At 38.1% G+C, this 15,461-nt stretch overlaps 1 protein-coding gene across 3 annotated transcripts; it reads right to left on the bottom strand.

Moving 5' to 3' along the window:
* Window positions 1–731: 731 nt before the first annotated feature.
* LOC127935643 (alpha-1,3-mannosyl-glycoprotein 2-beta-N-acetylglucosaminyltransferase) lies at window positions 732–12,414 on the bottom strand. Of its 3 annotated transcripts, none has more exons than XM_052533722.1 (3): window positions 12,030–12,414; window positions 6,031–6,944; window positions 732–2,724 (listed from the first exon to the last, which is right to left on the bottom strand). In XM_052533722.1, the coding sequence occupies exons 1-3, from the start codon at window positions 12,037–12,039 to the stop codon at window positions 2,023–2,025; spliced, it is 1,626 nt and encodes a 541-aa protein (XP_052389682.1). In that variant the 5' UTR covers window positions 12,040–12,414; the 3' UTR covers window positions 732–2,022. The 3 variants fall into 3 exon arrangements, with proteins under 3 accessions (XP_052389682.1, XP_052389683.1, XP_052389681.1); XM_052533723.1 differs by lacking the exon at window positions 12,030–12,414 and adding an exon at window positions 10,460–10,571; XM_052533721.1 differs by lacking the exon at window positions 12,030–12,414 and adding an exon at window positions 8,483–8,695.
* Between the last annotated feature and the right edge of the window lie 3,047 nt (window positions 12,415–15,461).

Here is a 15,461-nt window from a genome sequence, read left to right on the forward strand (position 1 = left end):
TCCAGACTGAGCTGTTGTTTTGAAAACATCTTGGTTTGAGAGCGAGACCAGCTGCTCTTTTGGGCCGGTTTTCTGTAGAAGTGCAAAAAGAGTTTCCAGATTCCACTCTGTTGGTGGAAAGGGGACTTGAAAGAGGTCTATCAAATTAGCAGTCAAAGTGTGAAAGCACACTAGATACATTCTGAAGTAGTATAACACCTTAATTTCAGCTAATACTCCTGTCCATGATCTGATGTGGCAATCTTGCTAGAATGAGATGTTCCAGTATGATTCACCACTGCCTATTTCCCAGAAAAATGAATCTGATTAATGGCTGAAGAAACACAAAATGAATGTCCAATTTTTCTAATCAGTAACACATCCTTTGGCATGTCAAAAGTTGCTGGTGGTTGTACAAGAACAGGGAAAGAACGCAGTGAAGTCAGCAACAGAGTCAAAAGAAAGGAAGTCAACAGGACACAATAGGAGTGAGAAAGGAAATCTGGAGCGTCAGAGATGTCAAAGGTGTCACAATGGTGCCTGGATCAGTGCTGACAAATGTTTGGACAAATGATCCCTGGAAAGAAGTCAACCAGCTAGGATTTCATCTTTAACAACCGACAGGACACCGAAAGAACACGTTTACAATACAAACCTCAAAATGAGTGACCTTGAAAATTAAACATCTAAGATCCAAACAAATAATTCAATAAAAATGATTCCTAAACGGAAAGACAGAAAAACAGAATATATTGTCAAATATCAAAATAGTCTGTTTTATTCTCAATGTATTAAAGTTATAAACATGTCAGGCAGTGGTTTCACACTTCTTCATACTGCATATGCTTTCATATCAGATAATTTCTCTCCCAAACATTTACAGTACATCTAATTAAAATGCTTCCTTCGGCCTACTGAAATCCATTTATTTAAAGTGATTTTTATGACCACTGGTTTTGCAACAAACCTACAACATCTTTAAGAAGCAATGAGAGCTCTCCCGGTCCAGGAAGAGCAGTTAAAACAAAAACAGGTTCAAGTACAGTACTTCAAAAGAATGGCACAGAAGAGATGCTGTCCAGAGTTTTGGTATCTCAGTTACACGAGCACTGAATAATTTCTTGCAACAAGCTTGAACTTCATATATTGAATGGTGCTACATAAAAGTCAAGTGAACGAGTTTGCGCTTTTATATAAATGCATTGATCAAATTTAGACTACAGTTATACTCAATCTTCATTTATAATGATGTCAGGGACTCATAAAACTTGGTAAAAGGGTTTTAAAAGGGCTTTTAACACTAAGATTGGTCTTTAAAAGGCTGAATCTCACTTGTCAAGAACATTTTTTTGCTAAAAATATAAATTGAGCACATAATAACTATTGTTATTAAAATTTTAAAGCAAAATGTATTATTTATACAGTAATTCCTGTTATAATTAAAATCATCAGTGAGAAGTATGAAAATTACAACAACAACAAAAGTAAAACTTCAGATTCCTTACATAAATAATTTAAGGAAAAATGAAAATAATGTTCCAAAAAATTTAATTTACTCTATTGATTTTGGAGTAAAATCTGAGTGTTTTGTTTTCATGAGATTCATCCAAAAGATACTATGGTGAGATAAAATACTTTTATATGCCTTTTGGATTGATGTTTACACCAACAGAAAGGTCAGTACATCAAATGGGGGGGGGGGGGATAAAATAAATAATCAGATCATTTATCTCCATGTCAGAATGAGTGATTCTGCATAGGAGCTGTTTGGAGCGTAACTATTTTCTCTGAGGGAAGATTGTTGCATGATTGCTGCGCAAATACGATGCATCAACCTTTGTGCTGTTCCCAGCATTCCTGTGTTCCTCCATAACAAAAACAGCAGTTATTTTATACTCTCATCTTAGCGTTAACCTTTCCTCAAACTTTTACACCCTGCCTCTGTTTTCTTTGGTTTGAGAGGGCGTTTCTCTCTTTCTATACTTGTTATAATAGATGTGAGTTTTCTCTTTCTGGTCTTTTGTGGGTCAAAGCTAATGCTCCTCAGCTCCAGCTGGTGTCATATTTAGTCCAGCCCTCAGGGGGAGCCAGATAAATTCTTCGTCCACGGGAAATAAAGCTGACTACGCCCCTGTAACCGGCACGGGGAACCCCTGACTTCAAGTCGTCCATAACTCCCAGGTTGCGGGCCAGGACTTTAAAGTTGTCTCTGCTGGAATACTGAACTCGATACGGCCCGGAGCCCTTCAGGCTTCCACCTTGCTGTAGTTCCTCCACCTTCACCAAGGGGGCGCTATACACTTCTTTTTCAAAGGTTTCATCGTACTTCTCCCTGACCAAGTAGGACAAGTCCGCTTTAGTGAAAGGCACAAATTCAGTATTGAGTTTTATGTAGCGCAGATACTGGTCGAAAAATTGACCCAAACTGACACCTTTCCGGCCAAACGTTATAGTCCTTGAGATCTCGGGACGAATGCATGAGCGGTCCTTCCGCTGCTCCGGGTGCCGCATCCAATCGTCCCAGAATGCTTTGGGCCACTTGGGCTCTAGCTCTGCCCAGACTTCCTTCAGAAGCATCCATCCGAGGCCGGGAAAGAAATCTGTTCGGTAAAGGAGGTCAGCCATGCCCGGGTTGACCAGCCCATCCCGTCCGTTATCGTTCCAGGCAGAAACGCACCAAAGAGTCGGATCCGATCGCAAGATGGGGTAGAGCGCACGGAAATACTCGAAAAAGTCGGGGGCCACCTACAAGATAAAACAAAAGCAGTTAAAAGACCAAGAAAAACCAATGATAAACAGAAATCCATCTCTGGACAGAAATGGCTAGTTTATTTAAAGCCCTGGTGGTCTAGATGTGTTCAAAGATGAACAGTTGCTAAGCCAACTGGCTGTTTTATATTAATGTACCAAAAAGTGTGTTTGCACCAACCATTACAATTAATCCACTGACCACTTGAATGTGCTAATCTGAGGGAGCAAACATGGATTACAATGGTCCACAGAATAACGATAAACCAAACTGCCACTACAGACAACATTAATAACGGGTTAACGAGCTCGCCGACTGGTCGGGGGAAAATCAGCGGGTGATCAACGCTCAGCAAACTACTTCACAACGAATCAGAGAGGGTCGTTGACATCTCGCAGACACCAAATGAATATTTAGCATGCTAAATATCTGGACCGGTCAGCCGAGCTACAGCCAATGAGAAATCAAGGCATGGGATGAGGTCAGCAAAAGAAAAATAGCAGCAGCAACACAGCTTTAAGAAAAGTTTGGAGACACGCAAACAGTTGCAGTAGTAATTTCTTCATGATGTTCATTTTCAAATAAACAATTTCTGTTTCACTTGTTGACAAAATGTGGTTTGGGGACATGTAGTTAGAGTAGTTGCAATCTGTGCAAACAGCACAGCAATCTGCCGATGCTTAAAGTCGTGTAGTGTGAACTTGTTTTAAAAAGATGGTTGACTATTCACTCAACAACCAACTATACTAAACAGACTAGATAGACCAGTGGTTCTCAATTCTAGTCCAATTCCAATCCCAAGACTGAGTTTGGACACCTGTTTTAGAGCTTTATTTTTTCTTAGCATTGGTGTATTTAAGAACCTTCTGAAAATAACTAATTTGTACACTATTCAAGGTGTAAGTAATATAGGGTATTACGTTTTACTTGATGGTTACACCCCAGTCATTCAAATAATTTTTTTCTTGAAAATTTAAAACATGACGTATACAAAGAGTAGCCTTCTAAGAACTAATTTTAAACTAGATTTCGAAAGGATTTATCCATATGTTGTTCATGGACAATGTTACTTGTCAATGACTAGAGCCCCTTTCACACTGAGATTCCGGATAATACACGGGTATTGTCACAGCAATTGATCCTGGATCGTTAGATTTTGGTTCATTCACACTGCCAGTGATTTCCTGGAATCTGTGTGTGCGTTCAACTTCACACACAACCCGTAAAGGTCCCGTAATGACATGTGACGTGGAGTCGAAAACAATAGGCACATTAACTTTCACTTAAGCTGGCTTACGATCTCAGCTTCAGCGCGGATAGTGAGGAACTACCTGATCTCTTCTTCATTACAGTTTGCACATATTTTATCATCACAAACTTTGATCTGCCTTCAAAACACCCAGTAAAAGATTTGCACGAAAAACGTGTGTCATCACTAGAGATGTAACAATACCATTTTTTCAGAACTGATCCGATCCAGAAAATTCTGATTATCTGCCGATACCGATCCAATCCGATACCAGCACAGTTCGTTCTTTTAAATCAATGTAGAATTTCTATACTTCTCTGTGTTGACCTGATTGTCACTCTTTTGTGTGTTAAACACAATCTACTACATATAGACAACTTCATTTTAATGAAAAATAACATATGAAAAAATATATAATCATAATCTATGACAAAAATACTATTTTAAACTAGGTGAGTGGATTGTTCAGCAGCAAAAGAAAAATCACGGGTGCACAATAATTGTATAAAATGTAGTGAAATGTTTGATTTACAAATAAAAGTGAACAAGTCTTAAAATTCATAAAATGTTACACATTGCTTTTTGTAACGTTGTAAAATACATTCATGAAAAAAATAGTAAATAAGCCACAGGTTCCTAACCCTGGTCCTGGAGGTACCCCAACACTGCAGATTTTATCTCCTTTCTCTGACACACACTTTTTCAGGTCTTTGAGTCTCTAATAATGAGCTGATGAGTTGGATAAGGTGTGTTTGATTAAGGAGACACGCAAAATGTGCAGTGTTGGGGTGCCTCCAGGACCAGGATTGGGAAACACTGAAATAGGCTACATTTATAAAGAAATATAAAATACTTTTCTTTTAAATGTATAGCACAATAATAAAAGGCAGCAAAATATGACAGATATGACAAAACAAGAAAGACTATTAATAATCTTTAAATTGCACAGAAAAGTTTGATAATATTAAAGGCGCCAATATAGAGCAGCACAAAGCGATAATGCACATTCCCTGCACAGAATGACGAGCCTGAAACAACACGGAGTCACAGTGCACAGGCTGCGCAGCCCCCTGAGTCCACACAGATCAGTTAGTACAACACACAAGCTGCTCGGCTCCAGTTCATCGAGTTCTCTCTTCACAGCAGTTTAGTCAAGTGTACTGTTTGAGTAAATTAATTACTCTGGGGTATTGGTTTATTTAGACTCGGAGGGAGTGTCAGCCACGTTAAAAAAGTAAATAACTTAAATAATTTTTGGATTAATGATTACTGGAGACGCGAACCGGTTCAAACGATTCAGTTCGGCAGAAAATGTCAGTATCGGAGCCGATACCGATACGAAGTATCAGATCGATGCATCCCTATTCATCGCTACCACATATTTGGCATTGGTTATGGCTTTTGTTCACACAGAGCTCGTTCCGGGACTGAAGCCGGCAATTTTACTAGGTTCCCAACCCAATCAATCAAACCGGAATCAATCCTGGGACATGTTTGCGTTCACATAGAAGGCAATCCATCAATTTTCCGGCAATTTCCCAGGACCAACGTGCAGTGTGAAAGGGGCTTAGGTAATGTATTCCCCTTGAGTAGAGTGGTTTGTTTAAACAAAAAAATTTAAATCACCTTTACAGCACCACAAAGACAGCTATCAAATCCATCACTGGATATAGTAATGAGTATGCAAAAAAACATGTTTGCCTGAATGACAAAGTTAAATAAGGACCTTGATCCTCACGACAACAAGACTAAAGCTGTACCGCAGTCCTATTAATGGGTTTTCTGGTGCATATTAGACTTTGTAATCAGGTCACCTGTGAGAATTTCAAAGGGAAGTGTTCAGAAATGTGCAAATGAAAAATATTCCCTCCGAGCAAGAGACAAGCTCTCATCAATATTCCTCTCTATGAATTATAAAACTGGAAAAATGTGGCTTCCTTTGAGATTCACTCTCACTATGTGGATCTGGTTAACCTATAATGATGCTCAAATGCAGGACTAATATGGCGACAGTGAACACCAGTCATAAATGAAAACATGTTCATGATATTACCTCCAGGTCATCCTCCACAATGACCACTGTGGAGTAAGCAAAGACGTTGAACACTTGGTTCAGGGCCCAACGGTAGTGCCTGGCGATCTTGTAGTAACCCTGGAACTTCCTGTGATCGGGTCGCACTGGAATATCTGCGAGATCCGGTTGGCTAATATGGGTTACCTTACTTCCATAGGAGCCAATCATCCTTGCAGTATCTGCGTGGCCACAGTCCTGGCTGACAATGATTGGGTAGAGTTCAGCAGAAGGGCGGTACTGTATAAGTTTATCTAAACTTCTCTTCACAGTTACTCTGTCACAGGCAATAACGAGAATTGGGATAATGATTTGAGGGCTTGGCTTAGTACGGTTTACTTCATTTTCTACCATTTTCTTGTTCTCTTGTTCCGGTTCCTGCTCCTTCATAACCAGCTGAGGTGGCGTAACCTTTAAAACTTCTTGTTTCTCCATAACAGTTTTTGTATCATCTACAGTTTTATGATTTAGAGGTACTGCAGGAATCTGCTGAGGTTTTTTAAACTCCACAATGTTCTTTTTGTCTTTTGTGTCCTCGGATTCCCTCTTTCCCAGTTCTTTCCGTTGTTCCCATAGTTCCCTGTGACTCTGTATCTGTTTGAGAAGCTTCTTCTGAGTCTCCAGTTCTGATTCTACTTCTTCGGCCAATCTGATCACTTCGCCGGCCAATCCATTAGCTCCACCCACTTTTGCTTTTCCGCCTCCCCACTCCTCTCCAGCCCCTGGTTCAGCGCCGCCTCCCTCACCAAGTCGGCCAATGGGAGGCCTCCCCCATAAGAAGAGGAGGAGCAAGGCATTCCAGGCGACAAATAGAAACGCTCCACACAAAATAAGTGATCCTTTCTTGCGAACCATGGCCCAGTGACACCACAAGAGGGACTGGAGTGAGGAAAATGCTAGAAATAGGAGAAAAGAAGATGTAAATTTAGAGAAATGGATAAAATGAAATAAATTAACAATCTCAGACAAGAGTGAGGTAGAGAAAAGTTCCAAATACTAAAAACTATCCAAATATGATATTTAAATTGAAAAATGATGCATGCCTTTTTGCTATGAAATATTTACTGATGTTGATAAAGTAATGGAAAGAGTAACATATCATTAAATTATAATTTGGTACATTTAAGAAACTTATATTTGGGATAAAGCAGGTTAATTAATTAAAATATTTACTTATTTGATACTTATTTGTATTTTTATATTGTTATTGTGAAGTGAGATTTTAATATATATATATATATATATATATATATATGATTTGTTTATAATATAACCATGTTTTATCATTTGTTGGCACCTTTGTTTGACTACTAGGTTGATCATAATCATGTATGAATTAATAAATATAAACCTTTAAAAGCATTTAACGTACAAATTAGTTTTTTTTGTTTTTGTTTTTTTAAAGCCTGGTGCATCAAACATAATATACAGAACCATTTTTGTCTCAAGGTTCAACAACTTCATTTTAAAAAAAAATATTTCAAAATATTAAGAATTATATTTAAATTATAATAATATTTCTATATGAATTTTTACTTCATATGTCAGGATTTACAGTGTCAGTGTTAACCCAGGTCCATTACTGATGGAACACACAACAATAGAGTTAAGTAATGTACAAGCAAGCATTTCTGTCATTTTAACTGAAGTGGAGAGTTTGTCTTAAAAACTGCTGACTGTAGTTATGATGAATCACCCATTGCAGCCAGTTACCCACAAGTCATCCACAATCTGTTGTAACGGTTCCAACTACATTTATCACTGCATGTCTTGTCTTTACATTCAGATCGTAGTGTGGTCTGGATGGGAAATATTAGGTCATAAAGACATTTATCACAGTATGATTGCGTTTATATCTTTTATTCCCTGTTGGCCTCACCTATATTTCATCTGTACTACAGATGCCTTCATCTCAAACACAACTTAAAGAATTTCATTCACCCCACTCCACACAGGAGGGCTTTAGGAAGTACAAACTTCCCAGCATGCTTTGAAAACTATGCAAACTCAGCTCTTGGCAGGCTGAGGGCACTCCAGAGTAATTAAAACTGACAGTTTGATCTGACCGCCGTGTGCCATCATTGCAAAAGAGTACTCCGTAATTACCGTTGACAGACAATGGTGATTTTTTTTTTTTTTTGACAGTCAGATGAGCTGAACCAAACATCACAGCTAAGATATCAGTCCTGGATCCCAATTAGATGATGCGTTTCAAGACCCCACGTTTTTGGATGGCAGGGTCAGGCTACTAACAAGAGCTAGCCTAGCCAACATAGTTTGTATGCCAGACCGGAATTTCCGTCTAAATAAGGCCTACAATTCCCAAGAGTGAAATTCAGAAAGATTCGGTCTCATGATGTCAGTTGCACCATAGTGCCAAGTGTGTTTTATGTTACCATGCGGCGTGGCCAATGAACAGAAGTCTGAGACTTACAAAAGAAGAGTCTAAGTGCGCTGACAGTCCGGCAGAACTGAACATACATCCATCCTGAAACGGAAACGTGGCACTGCCCAGTGGTTCCTGTGTGCATTTACGAGGTCATAAATATTATTTGAGGAAGCTCTTTTTCATTAGACACAAAACCCATGGCACTCATGAAGAATGGTGGGAATTATGCAGACACTATCCACACAAGAAAACAGTATTATCCATGTGGACTCCGGCACAGTGCAAATGTTGTGTAACACCAAACATCCCACGCTGCTGCTGAAATTAAGACAGACTGACAGACAGTATTGATCCCTGAGAGGAAATTCTAGTTGCAAAGTTCACATGAAGTCTAGTAATTTAATTCCTAACTGTAATTTCTACTAGTGGACAACTTTTATGGGTTTTACACTGACCAACACACATGCCAGTGATGATGATATACAATACTGTTCAAAAGTTTGGGGCTTCTTTATTTTTAATCTAATGTTTTTGAAGGAAGTCTCTTATGCTCAGCTCACCAAAACTGCATTTGTTTGCTCAAAAATAAAATTAAAGATTAATAATGTGAAATATTATTACAATTTAAAATAACTGTTTTATAAATTAATATATGTTAAAATGTAATTTATTCATGTGATCAAAGCTGAATTTTCAGCATGATCTTCAGAAATCATTCTGATATGATGATTTACTGCTCCAGAAACATTTCGGATTATTTTCAATTGATCAATTCAATGCATCCTTGTCGGATGAAATAATTACTTTCAAAAAATTAACTACCCCAAGTTTCTGAACAGTAGTGTACATGTACATAGATACATTAACATTTAAAGATAGCATATGAAATCTACACAAAATCACATAAATCAACATTTATTTTACACAACATAATTATTAAAGTCTACAATGGTTACATTATAATTAAAATATATAAAAAAAAATGTAGAATACATGATCTGCCAGTGAGTGCATATATTATATTTATATTATATTATATTCATGAAATCATGGGTTAGGACTAGTCAACAGCTTATTTTTTATTTACTGCTGAATTGACAGCTATGGAACTGGTGGCATGTGGTTAAACTAAAGAAACAAGGTAAAAAAAAAATGAAACCATCTGCATCAGAATGAACTGAAGCATCTGAAAGAACTGAAGCACAAACTTTCCACAGGAAATCCACCACTAAAAATGACCTGCTCTCCTTTCTCACACTAGCCAGAACTACTGCTTAGCTAGTGAAAAAAAACTTTGCAATAACAAAGTCCATTCATTGTTTGTGACAGACACCGAGCCGCACACATAAGTCAATACGGGGGTCATAAGACTGCTCGTCATTCTGTGCAAGACCACACATGTAACACTGTCAGCGGCCACAGATTCAACCTTAAACACGTTTCCATTTCATACACAATCTGTGCTAAAGACCACCTGATAAAGTGCTTTGTTAAAGAAAGGTGTCTGCTGTGCCATTAATAACATCAGTAATCTTCTGGCTGCAACTAACTAATCTCCACTTAACCCTTTTAGACATCGAAGTGCTCCTCTCTCACACATCTACAATCAGCAGGACGGATGCAAACCATTTAGGCCATGATGGGTTTGAAACTTCTCATCATGCTTTTTCTTGAGGAATAAACAGTCACAAAAACACAACTCGTTGCGCCTGTACACATGCTTTAAAGCATAAAGCTTTATCAAAAACATCTGGAATCGAAGGTGTCCACTAGACAAGACATTGTATACAAGCAAAATGCAAGATTGTTCATGCAAAGATCGGTAAAACATAAAAAGAAAGAGTGTGCCGAATGAGCAACAGGCTAAAACAATATATATATATATACAAAAAGCAAGAGACACCCAGAGATCATGAAGTTCCAATAAGAACACATCAAACACAAAGTGAAATACGATGCTCCAATGTTTCTTGATTGGTAGTGGACAGTGAGCAGCTGTTAAGAAGTACTGTTAAGCATTACCTGGACACAGAGCAGACTATGTTTCCACGTCTCTCCCCAAACTATCCACAAGGAGCGGATCAGCAAGAAACAGATGAACCAAAGAGGAGGGGAGGAGAAAGGAAAGGGGAGGGAAGTACTGTGCCCATGCAAAGTACATTTAACACCCTCCTTCACAGGCTTTAACACGTGTGACACCCTGAAACTTTCATTCACTCCTTTATTACGATGGAAGTTCAGGTGTTTTGAATTCTTAACATGAAACGTAGGAACACAAGTTTAGAAATGTTAGGTCAAAGTGAAGTACAGTTTCCTACAAAAAATGCTCCATGGCAACCATAATTATTGATACTGTTATGGTACATAATTTTGCTACAGTTATGGTGCCTGAAATAAAATGGTGGGAACCAGCGAAAATTACAGATTTCAGAAACTTCTTAGACCCCATATAATTTATTATGATTGTACACTAATATATATTGTGCAAAATATATATATATATATTGTTCAACACTGTAAATAATACAAGGACTACTGGAGTATGTTTTACAAGAAAAATGTTTAATTGTGTTTAATTCAAATGTTACTTGCTGATTCTTTTTATTTATCAAATTTACTCGCAATTTCTGAGAGAAAATTGTTTCTACAATCTACAGCATTGTCAGTGTACAGTCAGTGTTATTTTAGTATCGTTTTTATACTATTATTGTATTCATTAATATTTTTATATTATTATATTTTAATATTTTAATTTTAGTTATTCTGTTTTGTGTATTTGTATTAGTTTGTGTTTTGAAAAAAAAATCTATTTAGCTTATTTTATTTTTGTATGTGTTTTTTATTTTCATTTTTAATAATCCACGGGGTGTTTAGTTTTATGTAAAATAGTTTAAATACTTTTTTAATTAAATCTATTTCAATTAGTTAGCACATTTCACTTTTGTTCTATTTTATTTTATTCCAGCATTAATTTAATTAACTAAAAATAATATTTGTAATAGTTTTACATTTTTATAAAGCACTACATTTTTTTTAATTCACGTTTTACATTACATTCGCACAATGCACACATTATACTACTTTTTAAACAGATCTGTATAACATGGATAGTTAACTACAACTTTTTATTTATTTATTTATTTACAGACCACTTAAGAAGCTCAAAGTCTTGTTCGACTGATCTTCATGTGTTTGTGTGTTTAGTTACAGCGCTAGATGACGTGGCATCATGGTGGTCCACGTTTGACCGGTGAGTCCCACACACTGACCTATAATAAAGATAGAGATACTCATATATAGACCAGTGGTCCCACAGCTGAAGTCTGTCGCTAGCAGAGGGTCCAGAGCACACGGAACTGACTGGACGGGGTGTTAAAGCTTCGCGTTTCCCCTTTAATCCACAAAAAGAGCTCATTCACTGCACTAAACCTGCCTGAAGCTACACCTCCTGCAAGGGTCACACCGAAAAGGACGTTTTCACACGTGCATTCTGGTTTTAATACAAACAGTTTCGCATTCACACTCACACTGGCTGTTAATGTAAGAGTGGCTAACACTTCTACACACCGCTAACCGCTGTCCCTCCTCTCACCTTTCATCATATCTGGACAGGATGGGGTTAAACTGCGCGATGGCGGCGACCGAAGAGATGCAGACTGTCAGAACGAGCGCTTCACTTCCCACTCTTCATCCTCATCGGTCGCCTTCACCCGGCGCTGCTCTCAATATTTGACTCTCTCCTCTTCTGCAGCTGTCGCCCATGTCCCCGTCTCTCTCCCCGTGCGTGCGCGCGCTCGGTCTCTGTCCCGTGCTTCACATCCGGTACGGTCTGCAACGATGTCAGAGTCTCGGGGATCTCGGTTTCGGAGGATTGTTATAACGGCCGTGTTTGCGGTTGTGCGCTGATGGAGGGTTTCATTTGACGCCGCTACCGCTGCGTGTGTGTGTGTGTGTGTACAGGCAGGCAAAGCGATTTTCCACTTCCGGATTGACTCATTAAGTAGGACCCGCCCCATTCGCCATTTCCCTAGCAACAAGATGCCTTAGCAACCGTCGCGAGGCGGTTATGCGGAGCTGAATGCTTGATATTATCTGAGATAGAAGCATAAACGGTGGACGATTGGGTAATTAAAATAATAAGTAAATAAATATATTTATAAGTTATTCCATTCGGATGATGATGGTTATTATTCAATTAAAGTTAGCGCTTTATACGGTGCAAATCGTTGCAAAGCAGCTTTACAGAAAACTAAAGTTCTGCATTATATTTAGTGATGACTAACCATTGGTGAGTGTCTCAGGTTGATGTCCATATGGCAGAAGGTAAAAATCAAGCAGTTATGTAATCAGTGTCATGTAATCAAACAGAAGGTAAACATTATTAACAGCAATTATATGTTGCGTTCAAACTTATGGCAAAATTTGGTAGTTTTGTATGTTGTCTGAGAGGTTGGCATCATCTCTTCACAGATATTAATTCGGTCATCTCAAATCTTTGTAAAGGCTGGATCCAGACTGAAGCTTGTGTAACAAAATAGAGTAGTTGATAGCTTTTATTAATGCATTGTAAGGGACAAGCAGAGAGTGTCTTAGGGACAGTGGCTCAAATGTAAATAATAAAATAAATAATTAAATGAAACCGAGGCATCTATCACCACGCAGTAATTCTAATTTTTAATTGCAAATAATAAAATAGATGTTCACCCTGGTAGACATTAAAAGATTGTGTGTTAACAATTAATGAATACAAGACTACTGAAATAGACTTTTTTTTCTTCAATGAAAAGAATACATTAATTAAAACAAAAAGAAAAAAAAATTGTACAGTCAGATATGCATTGAATTTATAGTAAAAAAATTATAATAACATTATGAAATAAAACATGCGTGTCTAGATCTGGACAGACTATTAAAAATTATTTTTGCTTTAACGCTGTTAACTGGCTTTTTGGTCTCACAGTTTTAACCTTCTTTTGGGAACCATTTGTTCGAAGATGTTGATGACTTGAGAGATTACTTTCTTCCTCTTTAGGAATGTCCCTCTTTATCACAAGTAGCAGTAAATCTGTTCTTCTTCCTCAACTCCACAGAAGCTGCAGAGAATATGAGCAGCTTCCTTGGCCTCATCTTCCAAAACACCTTTCCAGTTAGATGTGTCTGTATCTGTGTGTATAAAGTGTCTTTATGATCTTGTTAGTCTTTATCTGCATTTTGGTTTCTCTTTCCCTTCAAAACGGCTTCTGAAGCTTTTGTAAACACATCCAAAAATCTGTAGAGATGTCTAACACTGTAAAGTTCTCTGAGTGTGTGCGGCTCATGATCTTTGATTGCTGATGTTGAATATTGCATACATTTTTGCAGGTAATTTTCTTCATCATCAATGCCCAGGAGTGACACCAGGAACATCAATACCTGCTGCTTCAGCATGGCTAGTGACTCTTGAACTCCTCCTCAGTCCTTAGGTCTATTAGTCGACTGACAGTGCTTCTCACTATCTTTTGAAGGGCACTGGAGGCACATGCAGTTTCAAGGAAGACAGGAGTTGTCATTTTCAAGCAAAGCAGAAATTCTAAAGTTTATTGAACGCACCAGTATATTTGCTTCTCTCCAACAACTGCATCTGGTCTTATTTAAGGTCTTAAAGGCTTTCTCCACGCGCCCACTGGACATCAGAGAGTCTTTGTAGTTCCATTGGACGCTGATGTGGATATATTTCTTTCTGAGTTTTCACAAAAGAGGGAGTTTGCAATGAAAGCATAAAGAAAAAAAAAGGTTGCCAAAAGAATGCTTGACTTTGCAGATTCCACAAGCACTAAATTTAAGCAGTGCACCTGGCAGTGGACATAAAGTGCTTTTTTAATTTTGTTACTGGATTCATGCCTGAAGTCCTTAGTAGTGACCACTCATATTAGCAGCCCCGTCATATCCTTGGCCATATATGTTTTCCACTTTGAGGTCATTCTCATTGAGAACTCTCGTTACCAATTTTTCAAGCTCTTCTCCTGTTATTGAATCCACATGGCAAAAGCCAATGAAGCGCTCTTTAATTTCCATCTGATGCACAATTCTTATGGCAAATGATGCTTACTCTGTATGGGAGATGTCAGTGGTTCCATCGAGTAAAACTGAAAAGTTACTGTGTACGAATGTACAAAGCAAGGGCTGCAGTGATGTCATTCTGTGTTCGATTTTAAAAGAGAGACACCTGCGGTCGTTTCTTTGATTATTTTTCTTCTGACTCAAGATGGAGTAATGTGCTGTCATACGCTGGCAATATTTCTTTACGAAGGTTTTTTACCACCATTTTCCTTTAATACAGCTTTAGTCTCCAGTTAAATGTTGTCTGTCAGAACAGAGAATCTGCTTCTCACTTATCTCTCCAAAGCCATCTAGAGTGATTTGGTGATATTTAAGTCTTGGGATTTGTCTGGCCCAAGCAGGTGTTGAAGGTCATCTTCATGCTCCGGCTCTCCATGTTTTAGGATCATGGGACAATGTTTTTCTTATTTCAGCAACAGTTACTTCTTTAAAGTGATTAATGATTTGTCATTTTTGGAAGTCTGACCTGTTTCACCCATGGCTTGTCCTAAACACTGCTGAACACAATCAAAGACTATAGAATACCCAAGACATTTCACTCATATAGTTTTGAATGGGGGAAAGTGCAATGCTCAGTATGGCTACTGTATTGAAGGAAGCCCCGCCTCCTGAGTTAAAGAGCCAATCGCTATTCGGTAAAGTCCACTGAAGCCAAGTAGCCCAGAAGTCCCGGTTGCTATCCACCTTTTGCTTGCTGTAAAAATGGGCGTGGCCATTTGTAAATCTATGGGTCTAGCACATAAACAGTAAGATTTATGAGACAGTTGTTATCAGATTTTATTGCTGATTTCAAATATAAAATTGAATCGTAAGCTTGCCAAACAGTTTTGGAGAATTTAATGTTATTTTATGTTTCCTAATTTAAAGAGATAGGACCTGCACTTCCATGCCCGAGAGAGGCGTTTCAAAGATGGCCGCCATCGAA

Source organism: Carassius gibelio, chromosome A19 (assembly GCF_023724105.1).
Source record: "Carassius gibelio isolate Cgi1373 ecotype wild population from Czech Republic chromosome A19, carGib1.2-hapl.c, whole genome shotgun sequence".
In the NCBI taxonomy this organism is placed as follows: domain Eukaryota; kingdom Metazoa; phylum Chordata; class Actinopteri; order Cypriniformes; family Cyprinidae; genus Carassius; species Carassius gibelio.